This window comes from Chroicocephalus ridibundus, chromosome 6 (assembly GCF_963924245.1).
Source record: "Chroicocephalus ridibundus chromosome 6, bChrRid1.1, whole genome shotgun sequence".
Classification (NCBI taxonomy): Eukaryota; Metazoa; Chordata; class Aves; order Charadriiformes; family Laridae; genus Chroicocephalus; species Chroicocephalus ridibundus.
The window spans coordinates 67,059,952-67,079,194 of record NC_086289.1 but is presented as its reverse complement, the minus strand read 5'-3'; the positions used below and the strand labels follow the sequence as shown (position 1 = coordinate 67,079,194).

Sequence of the window (19,243 nt, the reverse complement as noted above, 5' to 3'; positions counted from 1 at the left end):
CATTGCTAATCTTAAGATTCATCTGGAACCAGGCCAGAGGGGAAAAAGGAAAAGCTCTTTTCTTTTTCTTTCTGTACCTGCTGTGCTTAACCATACGTCATTTTGTAGTCATCTTCTCCTTGCACACCGCGAAGTCTGGAGAAACCTGCACTTCCCTGGCTGCAGGAAAGATGAGGACGCTGACTCCAGCCACCCGCTCGTTAGCTTTTCCTCAACACGCGCTGCTGAGAGCACCCTCTTCTCAGCCACCACACAGCACAGCTATCTTACCCAAACTGAGTTATTTCTTTGTAGCATATTGCTCCGCGTTCCTTCTGGGAACGCTATTGCAGAATACTCTGCAATGACCATGGATTTTGGGGATGATTCTACAAGAATGGGAGAGTAGACTTCGGGTCTCAAACCAAAAAGGAAATGGTTCTAGTCGTGCTTCTCACTGAAGAACGATGGTGTGCAGGCTAGGCTGCAGGAGAAGATGCATACAGTGCAACACTCAAAAACTGCACTAGTGATTGTGGTAAGCGCTGCAGTCGAACATATAAAAATATCAGCTGCTTTTTCATGCTGTATTAACTATGCATTACAAAATATTCATTCAGGATATAATCGCACACTGTTTTTGTTCCCCACAGGATTCCTGTGTCTGTCGCCACACGGGAGGAAAGAACTCCAGCTATTCAGGACTGGCATTTCCCTGCTCAGTGCGTGCTTCCCAGCTCATTTACAGAGCAGCCGGCGAGCCAAGTTCCCCGATGTCCCTGTCACGACATCCTAACCTCTGCCCTCCCAGGCTGGACATGGCCCCATCCGTCCAGGCTGCTCCCTTCCCCGTCCATTCCACCTCCTTGTTTGCTGTCCTGTTGCCCAGCGGCACACAACAAGCAAGGCCTGGGAACATGCTGCGCAGCCCTTGAATTCTGGAGCCTCACAAGCCAAAACCACAGAGAACTTAGCCACCACACCAACAAATACCTATTCCGGCTTCAAACGCTTAGAAGTCAGTTTAACTTGGTTCTCTATGTCAAGAACACTGTCAAGCCTCCCATTTCAAAGTACTTTTTCAGAGAACAGAAGGTTCATGGGGTTTTCAACAAACTTTTTGCAGAGTAAGACTTAAACATAAAATCCAATGACTTTGAGCCATCCCACCCTTGTGAAAGCTATGACCATTTTTACTATAATTAATATTCAAAAATCATTGATTAGTTAAGTTCGGTAATATTTTAAGCCACTGGAAACAGTGAGCATCTTAAGCAATCTTAGTTTTCTTATACAGCAATACTTAAAAAAAAAAAAAGGGCAAAATAATCCACAGATTGGAATAGGATTTATAGAATAGGCACTTCTTTGTAAGCTCAGATTTTTTCAGCACAAAAACTAGAGATGCTCTATGTGAGCTAGCGTGAACCTGCTCATGCGGTGGTACTCGTATATATACACTACAGTTATTGCTCTAGGTTATGCATATCAATTAAAGGCAAGAAATTAGAACCTAAGTATAACTAACTGCTTGATTAGATGGACTGATGCAACATGCCAATTTAGGGAAGTAAATTCAGATTTTGAGAAGATGAGCCAGAAAGCCATGCAAGCATCACAGAAATAACACCGAATGATCTTTAAAATAAAAGTTACAGACCACGAGCATCTTTCTCTGGTCTTCTAAAATAAGAACAAGACAATTCTCCATGGAGTTAAAGGTGGGAAAAACTGAAGAAGAAAGTGTATAAGTGTATTTTTACACTGCATGTGAACAAACTATGAACTCATTGTTTATAGGAACCTCTGAAATTAAACAGCTTTACAAAACTGAAAAGGGAAATCTAACTAAGGGTAGATTTCATATCAGCATAAATGCAATGATACAAATACCTTATGTAACAATATTAAACCACACATTTCAAAGCTTAAAAGATTGTCTTATTAGGCTCAATGACCTCTTAGATCAAGACAAGACACGTAAGGAAGACAGATTATCCTCTAATTGCTGTTCTAGAGTTCCTGCTCCTTCCTTTGAACCACACCGTGTTTTTCAGCGGTGAGGACAGGATGCTGAATTAAATGGACTTTAGCCTTTCTGCTGCAGCAGCGAGTGCCAACATTCCAGCTCCCAAGAATGCATGTGAACTACCGCTGAATTCACAGACAGTTTCACATGCCCACATACAGCCACTTCACCAGAAAAATTTAACTCAGTAGTGTGCCAAATTATCCGAGTTATATTGAACATGGCACCTTATAAAAAGTAAAATCTACAGTTGTGGAAATGGTACAAAGGACTGTTCCTGAGGAACTCCAACAGTCTGCACACCAGCACTGAAAACTTAAGTTGTGTCATCCACAAGTTTTTTATTTCATATAAAAAAAAAAAATTAAAACACTTTTCAACACAAATAAAACGTCAAAGTATACTTGAGAAGGAGCTATTTTTGCACTGAGATTATTTTATTTTGACTAATTTTTCCACCTAAAAAAATGCGTGTCAAATTTCATTATATTTTTCTCAAGGCAGGCAGGTGGTAGACCTATTTTGAATATTGCAGAAACTCAGATTTCTAGAGAAAGGTAAATAATAAATGATCTAACCGCTTATGACTTATAAGTACTTGTGTCTATTTATACAGAGATAAGATATTCCTAAAAAGAACGTGGAAACAAGCTTTCCAGTTATATTGAACACAGAAGACAGACAAGTATTAAGGCAAAATGAGTGTTTTATCACCGCTGCCTCTTAAAGAATGTAACAGTGTGACCAAAACATGACACTGCATAAGCATGTGCAAAACATTGGTGAACAGTCACAGTATCTGTGACAGTCACCCTCAAAGTGACATACAAATCATTGCAATTATCAGCATTTCTAGTAGAATATCCAGCCTGCTGTAGGAATTAACTTTTCGACAGTTTGTGTGGCGCAAGACCAAACTAAAGACCAGACAAACTTTCCTTCCCTAAAGTGCTACCCCACTAGCAGAGAAAACAAAGCTTCATCAACACCGATAAATCTCTGCTGTGGGCTTCATCACGGGATCTGTGACACTCATGCTGGTTTTGAGCCAGTCACCTCGGCTATCGTCTTTTGAGAGACACTGTCCGCTTGAGCGATTTCTAGCACAGTAAGAGCCTCTCAGCGCCATCTCTAACGTTACTTCAGCGTAAGTAAAGACAGAAAGTGAACGTTAAGAAACAAAACATACACAATATTCTAAAGTATTTAATTCCAGTTTTTGGACCGTGGCATTGTAATAGTCAAACCTGGCAGTTAGACATATACACACAGTATTTTGATATGAGTCTTTTAATGGAGGAGAAACACATTTGTCTTTTCAGCAAAAATGAATGCATTTTTAGCATCTTTTCTAAACAAGTTTCCAGTAAAACATGAGGAGTCACACGTGACCTCCTGCTCTTGGGACAAGCAACATAATTTAGTCACCCAGTGCAATTAGTTAATTTCTTCAATTTTATCTTCTCTAGTGGTGTTATCTTGAGCTTATTTGGAATTTTGCCTTTTTAATTATTATTTTTTACCCAGGCTCTTTTCTCAAATATATAAGACATATTTAAAAAAAAATAAAAATAATAATAAAAAAATATATAATGTACATGTAATGTTGAGCTTGTTTACTTTTTTGCAAAAAAATAACACAGCAGATACTATTTCTATACTAACAGCATTTTATTTCATGTTTCCTAAAAAAACCTCCTAGTGATTTTACATAGAAGCCAAACAAAAAGGTACAATTTTTCCACACTGTCCAACAGTGTGTTCAAGATTGTCTTGAAAAAGGAAATTTAAATAGAATGGATGCATTTCTTTCTATTTCCTCAGGTCTTCAGAATGAGATACTGTGGCTAATGACTGACAGCTAAACACTCTTAAGGTAACCCTCTCCCCAAATCCTGCCTGCCAGAGTTTACTCTGAACAGAGGACGAAGTTACAAGAGGTAGCTACAATCAAACAATGAGCCTACCAAAAATATCATGGGCAAGGTTTTGAGATACTGGAACACTTAGCAACTCCCCAAGGAAAAAACAAACAAACGGGAAAAAAAAAAAAAAAAAAAAAAAGAGGCAAAAGTGGATGAAGTGGATGCTGTGAATAGCCCACAGAAGAATCTTGTCAGAGCAAAATCTACCTGATTTTGCATTCATTTGAAGTTAGTTTTTTGAATAAATACCACAAAAAGGAAGACATATTGTCTACTTCTTATACTGACACTGACTGGAAAATTCTGTAGAGTTATCTGCTCATGTCTGCCATTCAAACACGTCACTGCTAAAGCTTTCCTAACAGTATTGTTATACAGTGACAAAAATAAAGACTGTCCTCAGCAACACGGGTCGATAACTCATTGGATGGCATCTGGGGCCTTCTACTTTGCAGACTCACATTTGATATTATCACTGGTATTGAAGGATCAGGGAAATTCCTTCATCATGACTAGTACCAAGTGCTACTGCTTTAAATTTGACATTACATACCGTGCATAAGGCAGCATGGTAATTACTGTGCCAATTTGATGACTCAAAACCATGCCTGGAACAGCACCACCTCTATACATTCTGAAGGTCTTAAAACGTCTCTGAGCCAGCACTATGAATGCGATACTGCTTTAAAAAGAAAAAAGATTCAGGAGCTGCTAATATAAATAATCTTTCCGCAGTGCAGCATTGTCTCAACAAAGTTCACGAGATATTATAATTTCAAGTGCTATCACTGCTCTTACAGTTTTCAAAAGGACTCTCTAGACTCTTGAGACAAACTATCAAGGGCAAATCATTAGACAGACTCAAGTTTAATGAATCTAGGAGAAAAGAGACCAGCTTAGCCTGACCTACTTTTTAGTTCTGTTGCTGATAGCCAAAAATCCTGCCTGGCCTTCCACTCAAAATGAGAGCATTTCTTTTAATTTTAATCTCAGAGCCCTCTCCCTGACGTTTTACATAAGATTGACGAGTAACAGCATAATTGTATTACCATCACTTTCATTGTTTTCCTCCCTTCCTTCATTTTTTCTCCCCCTACGCAGCTGACTCATGTTCCCAGCAGGGTTACCAACTCTTCAGAATGACATACGGTCTTTGTGACTGCACAACATCCACATTTTATTTGGGCCTGAGTTGAGCTGTTGAGTGCTTTCACAGTAACAGCCACAACTTAGGCACTTTAGAAAATTTTTTTTTGCATTTCATTTTACTTGGAAGTTTGCTTGAAATGTCAAAATTCTCTTACCTAATGTTTCCTTTTGTAGTTCACGGCACCTACTTTGTAGCTCATTCCCTTGCTGAAGTGAAGTTTGAAGCTGTTGAGTTTTCAGCTCAACTGTGTCGGCCACCAACGTCAGATGTTTTACCTTTTCTTGGAGGCATTCATTCTCTCTCTGGGATTTTGCTAATCTTTGGTTCAATTTGGGTATTTCTGAGGAGGGAAAAAAAATAAAATCATACAGACTGCTGTCAAATTTACCTTCTCCACTAAAAAGTACTACACCTGATTTACAACCTCAGACTTCAGTATTCTGTAACCCTAGTTTGGCTATGGATCGGTGGAAACCACGGGAATTAGCAATACTTCTGCTGAGAATGGAGATGGCCAAAGGAAGTGCTTTGTGCAATACCTCTCTACTCAGATAATTTGTACTTAGCCAAACACATATTATTGACAAATAATACAAATTTTATTCTAAGCAATAATATGTATCTCCTCTAAGATCTCAAAATCCAATTAAAATACACATATATATTCCACATGAAATAACAATAGGTGACAGAAATATTTGAATCCAAGCTTTTTATCTTAAGACACGTACATACAAAAACAATTGCAGACTCATTTTAAAATTAATTTGAGAAGATGTCAAGGGGGTTAACCTCTGCTAAAGCTCAGTTTTGGTCAGAAGATATTTGGGCACGTGTGTTACGTTTTATTTTCTCTCTCCTTAGGTGACTACTGTCGTTAAACTAATCACAAAGTGCATCTTCACTGTATTAAGGACAGACTTTGTCACTCTATCTCTCATCAGCTCTTCAACATGGAAGAGCAGCTGTCTCCAGGAAGCTTTCCAGGTAGCTTTTACTGCAAGGTAAATAAGTAAATCGTGGGTGGGGCATAGGGGGTCTCCTACATTTTCATATTTTTTCCTGAGTTTAGTTAACCTTGATGAGTGCATTTGAACATTTCCAAAAGTGGTTGCAATTCTTTTCTATTCCTTCTCCAACTACAGCCTTAAATGTTCCTTTGTCCAAAGAACTTATATCACTTTTATTTACATTAATAATGACAATGTTCAAGTTAGATGAAGTCTAATTCTTTCGTCAAGTCAGCTATTACATATGTTTTATATGCTGCCCACGTGCAAATTTTAAATTCTTTCTGTGGTGCAAATATTTCCATTATTTACAGTCTTTCCTAACTAATTCACACTTAAATCCATTTATTGTTAGACTAATGATGTAAAAACTGAAAGATTTTAAGTTCTTACACATCTTTCTACTTGCCATTAATTAACCAAGGCAAAATAATGTACATATACAAGGGCTTTTACAAGCTGTTTTCAAACTAACCAAGTGAACTGGTCTAGGCATGAAGAGCTGCACATCACGTAACATTTTTCTTCTCAAACTCTTAATAGAAAAGAAGTTCTTAAAAGCTTGTTGCAAAAACAGTAAGGTAAAATAAACAAAAAAAAATACTAGATGTTAATATGTTACCATATGTTAATAATGAACAACTCATAAAACAGAACATAAAAGCTTTTGAATGGCATTCACAGGGGAAAAAAAAAAAGTGGGGCTAAATTGTTTTGATCAAGAAAGCTAGATTTAAGGATGTATATAATATTCACAGTGTGGCACTATTCTCAGTGGGATACGCTGAATGCAGTCAGGGATACATAGTATGTATCATGGTACATATAATTATTAAAGGAACCTGAAAGGCTGCACTTCTGCTTCCATACAGATATTCTATATATTTGCAGTATTATAACACATAAAACAAGGAATACTCCAGAAAAGAAGCCTCAAAGTGTTATGAATCTCTTTGAACCTCAAGATGTCTGCAGAAACGCGTGTTCATACTCCCTTTATTAGCTAGAAGTAGGCAGAGAATGAGCACAGGAAGAGAGGAATCCTTAGGGGCACACAATACTTTCTCTGCTCAGTCTAATCAGGAGATGAAGTCATGAATCAAAATGCATGATATTGACACTGACATTTAAATTAACTGTTCTTACAAAAACTGAATACTAAAGAGTGATTTTTCCGGTCACGCTCATCTTCAGCAGGCAAGAGCCCTCCTCCCTTCTGGGCTTGCGACACCCCAAACTCTCTGCTCGGACCCAGGCGCTGTCTCAGTGGGATGTGTGCCTACTCGCTCCTGCGGCACAGCTGCCCCACTTATTTCTTCCCAGTCTGAACAAAGCAATCATTGAAAACATTAAAGATTACTTCTAATTCCACAGGAAGCATAGGCTACTGGGGAGCTATTATTTGAAAGGAAGCTACGTATTTTTTCTGAGATACTCCGGGGACACAGGTTTCACTCAAGCTGTGAATCTGCACTGGAGTTCACACGGTTTCACCAGCAGAGTGATTTAGGAGATGTACATCGCCCACCATGCCCTTATGTTCCTTCTCACAAGGACAGAAAGCATGACACCAGCTCACCTACTTCACTGCTACCTTAGAACCCTGTTAAAACTAACCTCCAGAGCAAATAGCAGCTCACTAACTCATACATGCAGACCAAACTGAAAAACTATAAGGAAAAGAATACAAAATCTGAAAAGTATGTCCAGAGACAGTTAAAGGTGCAAAAGTCAACTTGGATGCTCTGGATGGTACAGTCTGTAGTTACACTACTGCACGCTTTTTTCAGCAAAACTAATCTCTTAACTGAGGCAAAGCAAAAATGGTATGCAAGGATAATTCCAAGTTTTCAAGTCTGACCACCAGCCTGAGGGCTGGGCACGACCTTCACGAACAAGCCATCAGTTGTGACTTGCTCCCAGCTTCTCTTTTCCTGAAGGCTACCCTTGTTTGAGCAGGAAGCAGGCTGTGGGCCAAGCGAATTATTCTCAGCCCATGGGCTGCTCCACGCCCCTTTCAATCCCGAAGACCCCTCAGATAAAGACAGCTGTATTTGGGTATGACTTGTTCTTATTCAGGAACGGAAGGAGGAAGTAGTTGCTACATGTTGAGCGCAGGTCTGTCTGTAGGCAGTGGCTTGTACATTCAAGGCAACCCGATGTGCGTACTCAGTGGGTTGCTCAAGGGACAAGGTGCAGCCTGCCCACGCAATGAGGGGGTGGCACTGCAGGACCCCCAGGCAGCTCCACAAAAGGACATTATACCATTGCCGTATAGTATTGTGTGTATATGTGAGCATGTGGGGAAAAACAGACAATAGGTGACACAAGGCAAATGAAAATATCTCCAAGCCTTTGTGTTGCAATCATATCCGTATACTCCTAGTAAGTATATTATTTATGTTTCAATCATGGTAAGCATTTATATTACTTCCATTTCAGTCTGACGGGGCTAACTGAACAGCTAGTCCAGCACACTAATCCAGTAGGAACTGGACTGAGATCAACTTTGTTCACACAGTGCCACAGCAGTAGATAGTGTCTTCTACTACTTTGCATATAGATAAGTTAATGTCAGAGTTAGAAATTATCTGATTAATTTTACCTTCCAGTTTACTGTGTTACACTCAACTACCAAAAAATAGTTTATCTTGCCCAAAATTATTGCAAGATGGTGACTTACCTGTCAAAGCTTCTTTGCTAACAGTTTTTATTTGTAGAAAAATTTCTTCTTTCAGGGCAGCCCAGTTCTCTAGATTACTGGAGATTACTTCTTTAATACTGTCTAGTTCACTTCTAATAAAAGGAAACAGTGAGACAGCCTTGTTCAGAGCTGAGCAATGGTGTTCCAATGTACTTCTGCAAGACACAAAAATAATACCAGACATAGGACAAAATACTATTTGTAAACTTAGTAACTAAACTTGACAACTACTTTTCTGTCCTATAATAATATATAGTATATTGGGTTACAATAATTCAGTGTGTGAAATATGTTGTACTTTCCATATATTTATAAGAAATTTCTCCCCTCCAAATGTTGATTTAGAGCTTATATGTACAAATTAAGAAAACTGTATTGACAACTGTACAACCGCTTTTTACTGAGAAATTGGAGCAATAGTGTTTCAATGACTATGTCCAAGCTTATGCTGACTCTTTATAAACAATGTAAGACATTGTTTATAATGTTTCTTATGGGTTTCTTATGCATTAAAAGTGGCACACACTTACTTTTAAGTGTTAATTAATGTTTTTAAATTTGTAAAGAACTTATCCTGTTGCTAGTAACATCAGCAATGATATTTTCCTGTTACATCTGCTAACACTAAAACATCTCGCTATATTCTGGAAGAAGTAAGAAACACTAGACTGGTTACAAACGCCCTTTTCACTCACAGTATTCCCCCTGCCTGTGCCTGCATCTCCCCTGAATCCTCTCAACTAATTGTACATGTCCACAGGAGGCACGGTATCAGCATTTCTTTCTGGGTTCTTACCTGAGCACTTGTGATTGCTTATAGGCAGCTTCCTTTTCTTCTTGGAAATACTGCAAATCTTCTTTCACATTTTTTAATTCATCTTGTTTGTTTTTAAGTTCCATTGTTAGGTTTTTTATTCTATAGATGTAAATAAAATAATCAGGAAGTATTATTTGCACTACCAACCAACCTCTAACTTCTGTTTCAGCTTTTAATTAAAAACATGCTGAAAGTCTTTTCAAAGATGATAATCACATTTTTCAGATTGCGGTATCAGATCTTCAAACGGAGAGAAAATAATCTTCTGGGCACTGTATGAGCCACTTTAGCAACTCTTTCAAAATAATACTCACAATACATTTGTAAAATAATGCAGAAAGGTACATGTCCAATACCAGTTCATATGCAACGCTATATAAGTATCTTAAGAATCCAGTATTCATTCACAGATGCAACACAGAACTCATTTGTCCTCCAAAAAAACATACGCTGTTATGAAAAATCTCAGTTTAAAGTTCAACTTGGGTACCCAGCGTAGGGGCTGCAATACCTAAAAGGTGGGTTTCTTGTCCCAGCAGGGTGATGCAAGGTACCACAGTGAGCTGCGCAGGTTCGACACACAACTACAAGGATGTGCAGGGAAGGGTAATGGAGAGCTCATCGTAGCTGAAGGGGAAATTGTCTAAAGCCACCCAATAGCAAATACTAAATATTTGGTTACTGTTATTGTAATTTTTTTTTTACATTCAGATTGTTTGTCTATTTCTTATTTTCAGACATTTGCAAAAGGTGAATCCCAATTAGTCACTCTCATTTCCCTTTCCCCTGAATTTCACACTCATGATCACGGAACTGTACTTCTGCGCTGCTGAATTAATTAATGGTGCTTAGCAAATAATAATGAAAAATACACTTGTAAAATGTATTTCTGTCTGCTATTTTTACGCCAACTGGAATTTAAGCCTCTGTTGCTTGACAATGGCATTTTAAAGAGCTGAAGAGAAACTTTTCACAAAAAATGTTTCCACCAGATGTTACTTCTACGTACTCAGGCAATGACATTAGCACCAAAATGATCAAAAATGTCAAGTTATTAAGATTATTTTCCTACGTTTTTCTTAAGGAAGACTTAAGGATAGAGCAGGAAATTCTGGACTAGAGCTAGGTTTCCATATTCCCAGCTTGACCCACAACATGCCAGAAAAAACACACATTTATTTTCCATACTTCCCCCCTTCCTTTCAGCAAAAAAACCACACAACAGATTTTGGGCTCGGAACACTGTTGACCACAAGACAGAATAGGAAGGCCATGGATCTACCTGACAAACTTTGGCTGGGTGTCAGGCTCCTGCCAAAGCCTCAGCTCTCCTTGGGTTCCTATCCCTCTCCTAACGCCCCTCAGGATACCTGCAAGCAATCATCTTACAGAAGAGGATCGAAGGAGACGCTCTCACAACTCCCCTCTGTAAGTATTTGCTTTGAACAGATTGCAAAGTTTTTTCATGCTTTCTCCTCCTTGGTCTTTCAGGGTGCTTCATCACAACATGTAATGCATTTTTAAATTACAGTGTAGGTGAAGACTTTCTGCATTTTACATGAAATCCAACACCAAAAAAAGATCCTACATCTGGGATTGGAGGAAAAAAAAGGAAAAAAAGCTTCCTGTTATCAGGACTCACAAATATACTATGTACCCTCCCTCCCATTAAAAATGCAAATTAGTGTTTGTCACATCTGTGCTTACTTAAATGAGATTATGACCCTGCAGAAGTAGAATATCTGCGCTGGGAGAAAAGTGAACAGAAAGATGTGATACACGCTCATAATTACATACAAGAATATTCAATTCAACACATGTAATAAGTATAAAGTGGGGGAAAAAACCCACCATTCTTTCACCACCACTGTGGACTAACAGCTTGTTTCACAGCTAGCAGGCAACGCTGGTTACCCAGCCCCTGCCTCGGCCACCCACCCGGAGAGAAGGGGCACCCTTTGCTCGGTCTCCACAGCATTGCCCACCCCGAAAAAGGGGGAACAAAACCAGATGCCTCATCAGATGAGGCTGATCTGGCGGGGACTTTTCCTAGTGATGGGATTTCCCACTCACACAGCCAGACTGCCTGCTCCGCAGCCGGCTCAGCCCATTCCCACACCGGGACACGATTCCTGCAGTCACCTGGAAGCATGCAGAGATGCTGCCTGCTCAGAGTGGCTGTTCAGTGCATTTGCTAGCATTTGAACAACCTTGTCATTTTAATTGCTTCAAGTTTCGTACATGTATTTCAGGAAAAAACAAACAAACAAAAAACCAGCCCCATGATAAGACACAGGAGAACTGACCCAGCATTTCCTTTACCACCATCACCTGCGCACAGGGGAGGAAGAGAAGGAGGGTGGCCCCTGGGATTCACAGGGAGCTTTCCATCACCGCACAGCTGCGTACAGCAGCACACATTGGTCTCCTGCCCACTTACGATATGTCACACCTTCGTGCTGGACTCTAAGCCACAGCAAACACAGCCGCCCAGCTCAACAGAGCAGACAGCTGACCAAGTTTTTCATTGCCTCTAAAATTTACCTTTTGAACTTTTTCATTACAGCAGCGGTTCTGACCTGTTTTTTTTTTTTTTGAAGCATAGCTATCACAGTGTAAATAAACATATTCTAAACGCTGTTCTTTCAGCAACTCAAGACTTATTCCCACAACTGTAATGAAATGAATGGAATCGTACGGGAATAACAGACAGTTGAATCCAGTTCCCTTCCTGTTACATGCGCAGAAAGAATACCACACAGTACATCACTACCAGTTTAGAGTACATCTTTTTCTTTTCCAATAGCTGTAGATAACCATTCTAATCCAGTCTTCTATCCCCAAGAGCACAACTACAATAATAAGCAACTGTTAAATACCAGTCCCTTTGTAAGCTTTCAACACTTACTGTTAACCTACCACAAGCAGAGTAAATGATCGATTTGTCTACTGGTGACTCATTGTCACAAGTAAATAAATAATATTTTAATCGACAAATAGTTCGCAAAACCAAAGGATGGGCAGAAGCATTACTTCAGCCTCTGCTTCCATTTTAAAAAGCAAAAGAAAGTGTGAATGATTTATAGTAAAGAAAATACATAAAAAAAATTAAGCCATGATGTTATTGTGCGTTATTTACTGTTATCAGATAGATCATATATAACATTTGCACCAAAATGCAGATTTAAAAAAATATTGGTCCTGATAAAGAAACCTGGATTTGTGGAAACCAAAACTGAACATCTGGTAGTTACAAAGCAAGCTGTTTGGGCCCAACTATGATCACCGCGGGGAAAAAGAAAAAAAAGAAAAAGATAAAATGTATTAAAAAATTGAAGAAGTTTCTGGCATTACCTTGCTAGGAAAATGTACCCATACCTACCTGTAAATTTCTTTAGGGTGAAGGGCAGGAGGGGAGAGAATAAAATCTGTTTGATTGCATTTGAGAACAGAATCAGATTGGTGTCACCGAGTAATGACGAAATCGCCATCCCCTTAACACTTACATAAATTCAAATCTGCCTATGTAGATGATATATTGTGTTAACTATTCCTTGAGGGGAAAAAAAAAAAGAAGCAGTGATTATTGCTGAACAATAGCAAATCAAAACTTTGGGATCCATGGAAAACTGGATGCTCATTTTCTACTCTTACTCATTCCAGAAGGGGCAGTATTTGAAGATGCTTTGGTTTAAAAAAAAAGAAACTTGCAAATAAGTACAGACACATTTTCTTACTCTTTCCAGTCCAGAGATGTGATCTAATGAGGTTAGCACAGAACCACAGCCTCAGAGTGCAAAGGGACATTATCAGTATGTTCTGGTCATTTGCACACAAAAGAACAGGTGGAGAAGGCGAGACAGTTGCACTCTGTCTACTATCATCACCATGAGAAGGAAGAAAAATAAACATGTCATTTTGGTGATATTTAGCACAAAGGGAAAAGTTCAATGAATCATTAAATACTGGCATTACGAGAGAATTGTGAGAACATACTGATCTCGTCCTCTGTCCCATAGTTCACATGGACTGTGAAAATTAACATCCTATCTTTGCAGCCAGCATACTTTCTTGGTGAATACAGCAGGAAGCCTGCCCAGAGTGGGAGTTGAATTATAACATGTTAACTACTGGTGCTGACAATGAAAAGAATAGCAGGAGAAAAATAAAGAAGTAGTTGCAAGGGATTCTTGCCAGCAAACAAATATACTCATTGTCCGAAAAGTAATGACAAGAGCAATTACTGTGATTGTATGAATTTAAGACGTTGTGTTTCACAGAAGTTAGGATCAGAGGAAATAATCCTGTTTTTGCAGACTCCACGGTGCACAGCCCCTGTACGAGCCCCAGCAGGACCCATTCAAACCCGAGCGAGCAATTGCATCCCTAGTTGCCTGGAGTCAGCAGGGACAGTATGCACAGGGGAGGCTGGAACATACTGTCAACGAAAAAAAGCTTCACTACAGTATTTTCAGCTCCATGAAACTCTAGGACCTGCTCAGAGCCAACAGTTGCTCACTTTCATTTCAGCATGTTGCATTCCTTCCAACAGACAAGTCAGTGTGCATCTAACCCTGTGAAGAAGCTGAGTATTCATTCATAAATTTGGCACAGAATATATATAAAATTGCAGAGTCTGAAACTCACTGCACATAACATCATCCACAAGCTTCTTCATAATTGTCTTTTTTTATATTCTGTTCAGCACAGACTATTCAAGTTAAGACAAGACTATTCAATAGCTTTCATGTGCCACTACAGATTCATTCACCTCTTGATTGCAGGTTAGCATATGGCCCAACTTGACAGCAAATGAAAATTATCTCTGACAACCAATCAAGAGACTTTTTGTGAAGGTCTCTATCAAGTCTCATGTAGGCTGACAGTCATTTCAAATTTTGCATTAATTGTTACCTATCTTTATTATCTCAGCAGAAATATAAAACGTATTACAAAGACAGCCTGGGTAATTTTTGCTCTGCAAAGGTAAATCTCTGGAACAGGTCTAAAAAGCAATGATAGAAAGATGACTGCCTTGTCACAAACACTTCAAAATTTATCATTGAAGAAACACAAGATTTCATGTCCCAGAGCTACCAATCCAGCTGCCAATTTCATCTACAGTAATTACAGTTTACATAATCTCAGTCACAGCAGTCACACTCAGTACTGTCAGAGGAGTGTTAACTCAGGAATAACTTCTTAGATGTCAGTGGAGTTATACTGATTCAGTTTTTTAAAAAAATAAAAAAATATTAGTTCTGAGTAATTAGATAAAAAAGAAATGGTGCCAAGGCAAATTTACATATATTTTCACTTATAATACAAATTTGCACAAGCAAATTCAAACAGAAGTTCCACAAGCGTATGTTTGAGTATACTCCCCAAGCAGAAGTTTTCTTAGTTTCTAGACTTTGCAGGTACAGTAGATACCATATAATTATATGAAGTAGGACAATACAGTGCATTTCCCTAACATAATACAAATATGTTTTGGTTTATGCATTTGGATCTTTTTCAAACTAGACAAGTGTCTTGCTGCTGAAGCCAACTCAGTTACATTATTACATCTGTAAATGGAAACTAATTTTTTTCCTCTGAATTCTGAACCAGTCATAATCTGAGTAAACCCACCTTTTCACTGCTTCTTTCTTGCCAAACATGAAATCTCTTTTTCTGTATCTTCCCCCTGACGAGAGGCTCCCTGACCTCCAAATCCACAGAGCCCAGTGATCTAGAGCAGCAAGCAACCTTCATCCATCCCACACTCACCTCCTCCCTTTACTAGAGAATCCTTCAGAATCCAGCCATGGTCAAAAGAGCTTACCCCGTATTTTTCTCTAGGTAGCCACCTTCCCGTTTTGCAGTCTTAAAAGCAAAGTCAAGTGCAAGAGGCAGTCAAAAACAGAAGAGAAAATAGGTGTCTCACTGTTCAAGGATTAGCCTGAGTTCACCCTCTAATCCCATCCAAATTTCATTGCTAGCTGGCCACAGAGAACTCCAGAACATAACACCTTGTCCTGTATGCACATGCACTCAATATAGTAACCTTCTTCGGTAAATAACCACAAAGCTTTCAAATTTCACTTTGAAAGATAACAAAAGCAGAACCCCTGTGGATTTCAGCAAGACATTCTGTCTGAGTACAGACTGAATGAAATTGTTTAAGGCTTTGCAGTTATGCCCAGAATCATTTTACAACTACAGATCAAGCTTAGAAGTCTCATTCAATTATAAGTAGAGGTAAATGGGGGCACAAAAAAGTATTTTATTAAAAGCTTCTTGATGAGTCATTCTTGCTTTTAACCTGCGGTCACAAACTGGATAGTAACTCACTATGCCCAGTCAATTGAAAGTTTTAACTTGAGCTTATAGTGTAAACAAATAAATGACCACCTATTAGAGGAAATGAAAAAACTAAACAAACGTGCATCACACTATTTTCTTACCTCTAACATGCAATACAGGATATTAAACACAAATTCAGTTCTCTGACACTTTATGAATATCATAACCAGGTTACAATAAAATAATATCTAAGCATTACTTTAAGCTCTCATATGCAATTGTGCTGTCCACAATGGGTTAAGTGACACAATGACCTAGTAAATGGGTAAATATGGCCTTTGCTGTTGTACGTGATGCTGTGCAGGGACTCAGTGCTGGAACCATGCGAAGGTGTGAGAGGAACTAGTCCCCATAATTGCAGATGGTAGTTCGCACTGAAATTGGAAAACCTCCAGAACTGCAGCATATGAACTGTTCAAACAATAAGCAAAGAACTGAAAATAAATGCCTAACCCAAAAGCCTGCACTGAGGGAGATGAACCACTTCTACTTTCCTGAGAAAAGTTAGCCGTTCACAGAGGCACGCACAGACTGATGCGGAATTTTTGCTGGAGCTTTCTTGTCAGTAAACACCTCTCAAGGCCATTTTTGCATTATGTGGCCCCACTCTCAGATACTAAAAACTGTGATAACTTTTAAAATGTAACTTTAAATTTTAATTTTACCTATTAAATATGAAAATATTTTTAATGAAATATACATGAAAAGTATGCATGGAAGCAAAAATGCAGATTTCATGTTGCCTTTTGCATTTTCCACTGACTGCTGTTTCAGCCTCTTCCAGATATGGAATTTTGTTTCACCAGAAGGAAGTTCACTTTATCAGGAATTTGGGAGAAGGCTGAGCATTACTGCAGAGTTTTGCACCTCATGAATCACTTTTATGAACTATTGTTGTGAAAAAGTTTGTCTTGCTTATTAATAATCAATCTTGGCACTTAATATTGTTAATAGAAAAAAAACCAACCACCTTGTCAAAGCTAGAATAACCACAATTTTAACACATCAAGAGTGGGACTCTGCTATTATTCATCAGTAGCAAGAAGCATGTATCCTATTGGGAAGACACTGGCTTCAATATACTTCATAAGAATCTAATAGTGAGAGATTCCTTACCCAAGGCACGGTGCTGATTGGCTTTCTGAGACTGTGACAAGATTTGTCAGTGGTTTTATTCATTTATTTATTTTTAAAGTATAAAAGTGAAGTTCACTGCTGTACAGAGGATGAACACAGGATCTGGGTCCCACAAACCCTGTGAGACCTTTTGCTGGCCTTCTACACAAGCCTGAGCCATCGTAATGACACCATCAGGGCAAAATACACAGATCAGTTTGCAGCTATTAAAAACAACATATTAAAAACACTCTGGCATTATACAAAATTCTGCCTTTTCCGGGTCAATAAGTACACCCTAAAATTATCATGTAGCTAGTTAAAGAAGTACGTACAGTTATGTTATTTACAAAACAGATTTAATACAAAAGTTGAAAGCACTATTTCTTAGTAAACTTCATATCCTCTCTTCAGAAAACTCACACACACGACACTTCCAAGTACAAACCAGCTCTTGTGCTGGTTTCTAAACACTGCAGCTTCAGCTACCTAAAAGTAGAATTAAATGCATGAAGAGCCAGAAGAAATCCAGCACTTATTATTTCAACCCAGCACTTATATCCAATGAAAAAACATTACATTATTTCCTTTCACTGGGAAACAATGAGTGTGAAACCTGGGGACTCACTGAATCCCATGCCCAGCTGATACCTCTTGGCAGCTTGTTGTATTTATTTGTCTCTTCCAAGCAGCCGCTGAAGGAGCACACACCTGAGACTCGCACAGAACATCTGTAGCATGATGAACAACACTCATTTACTAGTTTATGAACTGATTTCTTCTTATTTATTAGATGATACACCAACATAATTCTGAAAATACATTACAGTGCTGCAGTGGTTATAATGTTTTGTTCATTAGTCATGCTTTCAAAAGATGTGCAATGTCCCAATTTACCCACGTATGATGGCATGTAATAAGAATAACCAGCTGCATGCCCTAAAGCATATTCAGAAAAGGAAAGGTTATTTTGTTACCTCTTTGTTTATTTTCATCCAGATTTGGCTCTCAGCAATTTTTTTTTTTTACACCAGCTCAACTCCACTTTATCACTAAATATTCAGAAACAGACATAGTAAAAAAACCCTATTAAAGTGACCTTTTTGCTTTATGTTCTTTCCCTTCAAAGCCTATTTTTAACATGGTGACAGAGTTCTTAAAGCATGTACCTCTCCCCATTTCCAGTATTTTCAGTCTCCTAGGAGGAGAAACATGTCATTTCAACCAAACTGCTGCGTAGGTTGGTAGCTAAGGGCAGAGCAACGTGCTGTTATCACTGCCCAATCACTTCAGTGTTTTATTACAAGTTTAGACTTTACCAAGCCAGGTAGTTGCTGTTGCTTTCCTAAGCAATCCTGTTGCAAAAAGGAAGATTTATTTTAGGCAAAGTCAACAACAAAGCGTTTTCCGTGATATTAAGTTTTGCCATTGGGGTAGGAACTAGTGAACTCAAGAAAACACACACAAGGACAACCATGGAAAAAAATAACGTTTCCACAAGTTAAAATGTGAGGCTTACAGGATCTTTAAGATGATGTTATTTATGGATAAAATTTTCAACATCTACATGCATGACTCAGGAGCGTAAGTTTCATGGTAGTAACCAACAACTCCTCCTGCTAGATTTGTAAAAAAGTTTTCAGGAATCTATTTACAAAGGGATTTTTGACAAAGGACTCACTAAAAGATATCTATACACCTCTTCACATGTCTAAACATCAAAAAATTTTTGCTTCTTGTCACGCTTACAATATTCAGCACTACTATACCTTTAAAAAGCATTTTTAGTATTTAAATCTATTTTATATTTCTTATATTGGATGCTGTGAGAATTATCAAAATTCAGACCAAAAGCACAGTGTACCTACCCCTCATGCAGGGTTACAAATGTCAAATGCCACTGCCAGGGAAAACCTGTTAATAAACTCAGCTCTAGGGACTCCAGGAATCTGGGGGGGGGGGGAGGGGGGGGCGCCACACAGAGACACGGCTAAATCCAATCATACATATAATTCCAATGAATTAGAGAAGTAAACTCCCAATATTACTAATATGTTTAAATAAGTAACAGACCAAAACGAGTTAGTTAAATGATATACCAGCATTTCAGCTTAACTACGCACGAAACACTGCTCTTGCAGACAGTAGCCCATATCTCGTAGAAG

At 38.6% G+C, this 19,243-nt stretch overlaps 1 protein-coding gene across 6 annotated transcripts in view; it reads right to left on the bottom strand.

Annotated features, from left to right (window-relative positions):
• LEKR1 (leucine, glutamate and lysine rich 1) overlaps nt 1-19,243 on the bottom strand; it is a 76,455-nt gene that overhangs the window by 42,517 nt on the left and 14,695 nt on the right. For all 6 annotated transcript variants that reach the window (XR_010071552.1, XR_010071553.1, XM_063338249.1 and 3 more), the window contains 3 exons: nt 9,594-9,713; nt 8,777-8,952; nt 5,238-5,423 (listed from right to left, as the gene is read on the bottom strand). Coding sequence is in view for 4 of the 6 variants with exons in the window: in XM_063338249.1 (XP_063194319.1) it covers nt 5,238-5,423; nt 8,777-8,952; nt 9,594-9,713 (482 nt within the window). In the remaining 2 variants the exon portion in view is untranslated. The remainder of the gene's footprint in view (nt 1-5,237; nt 5,424-8,776; nt 8,953-9,593; nt 9,714-19,243) is intronic.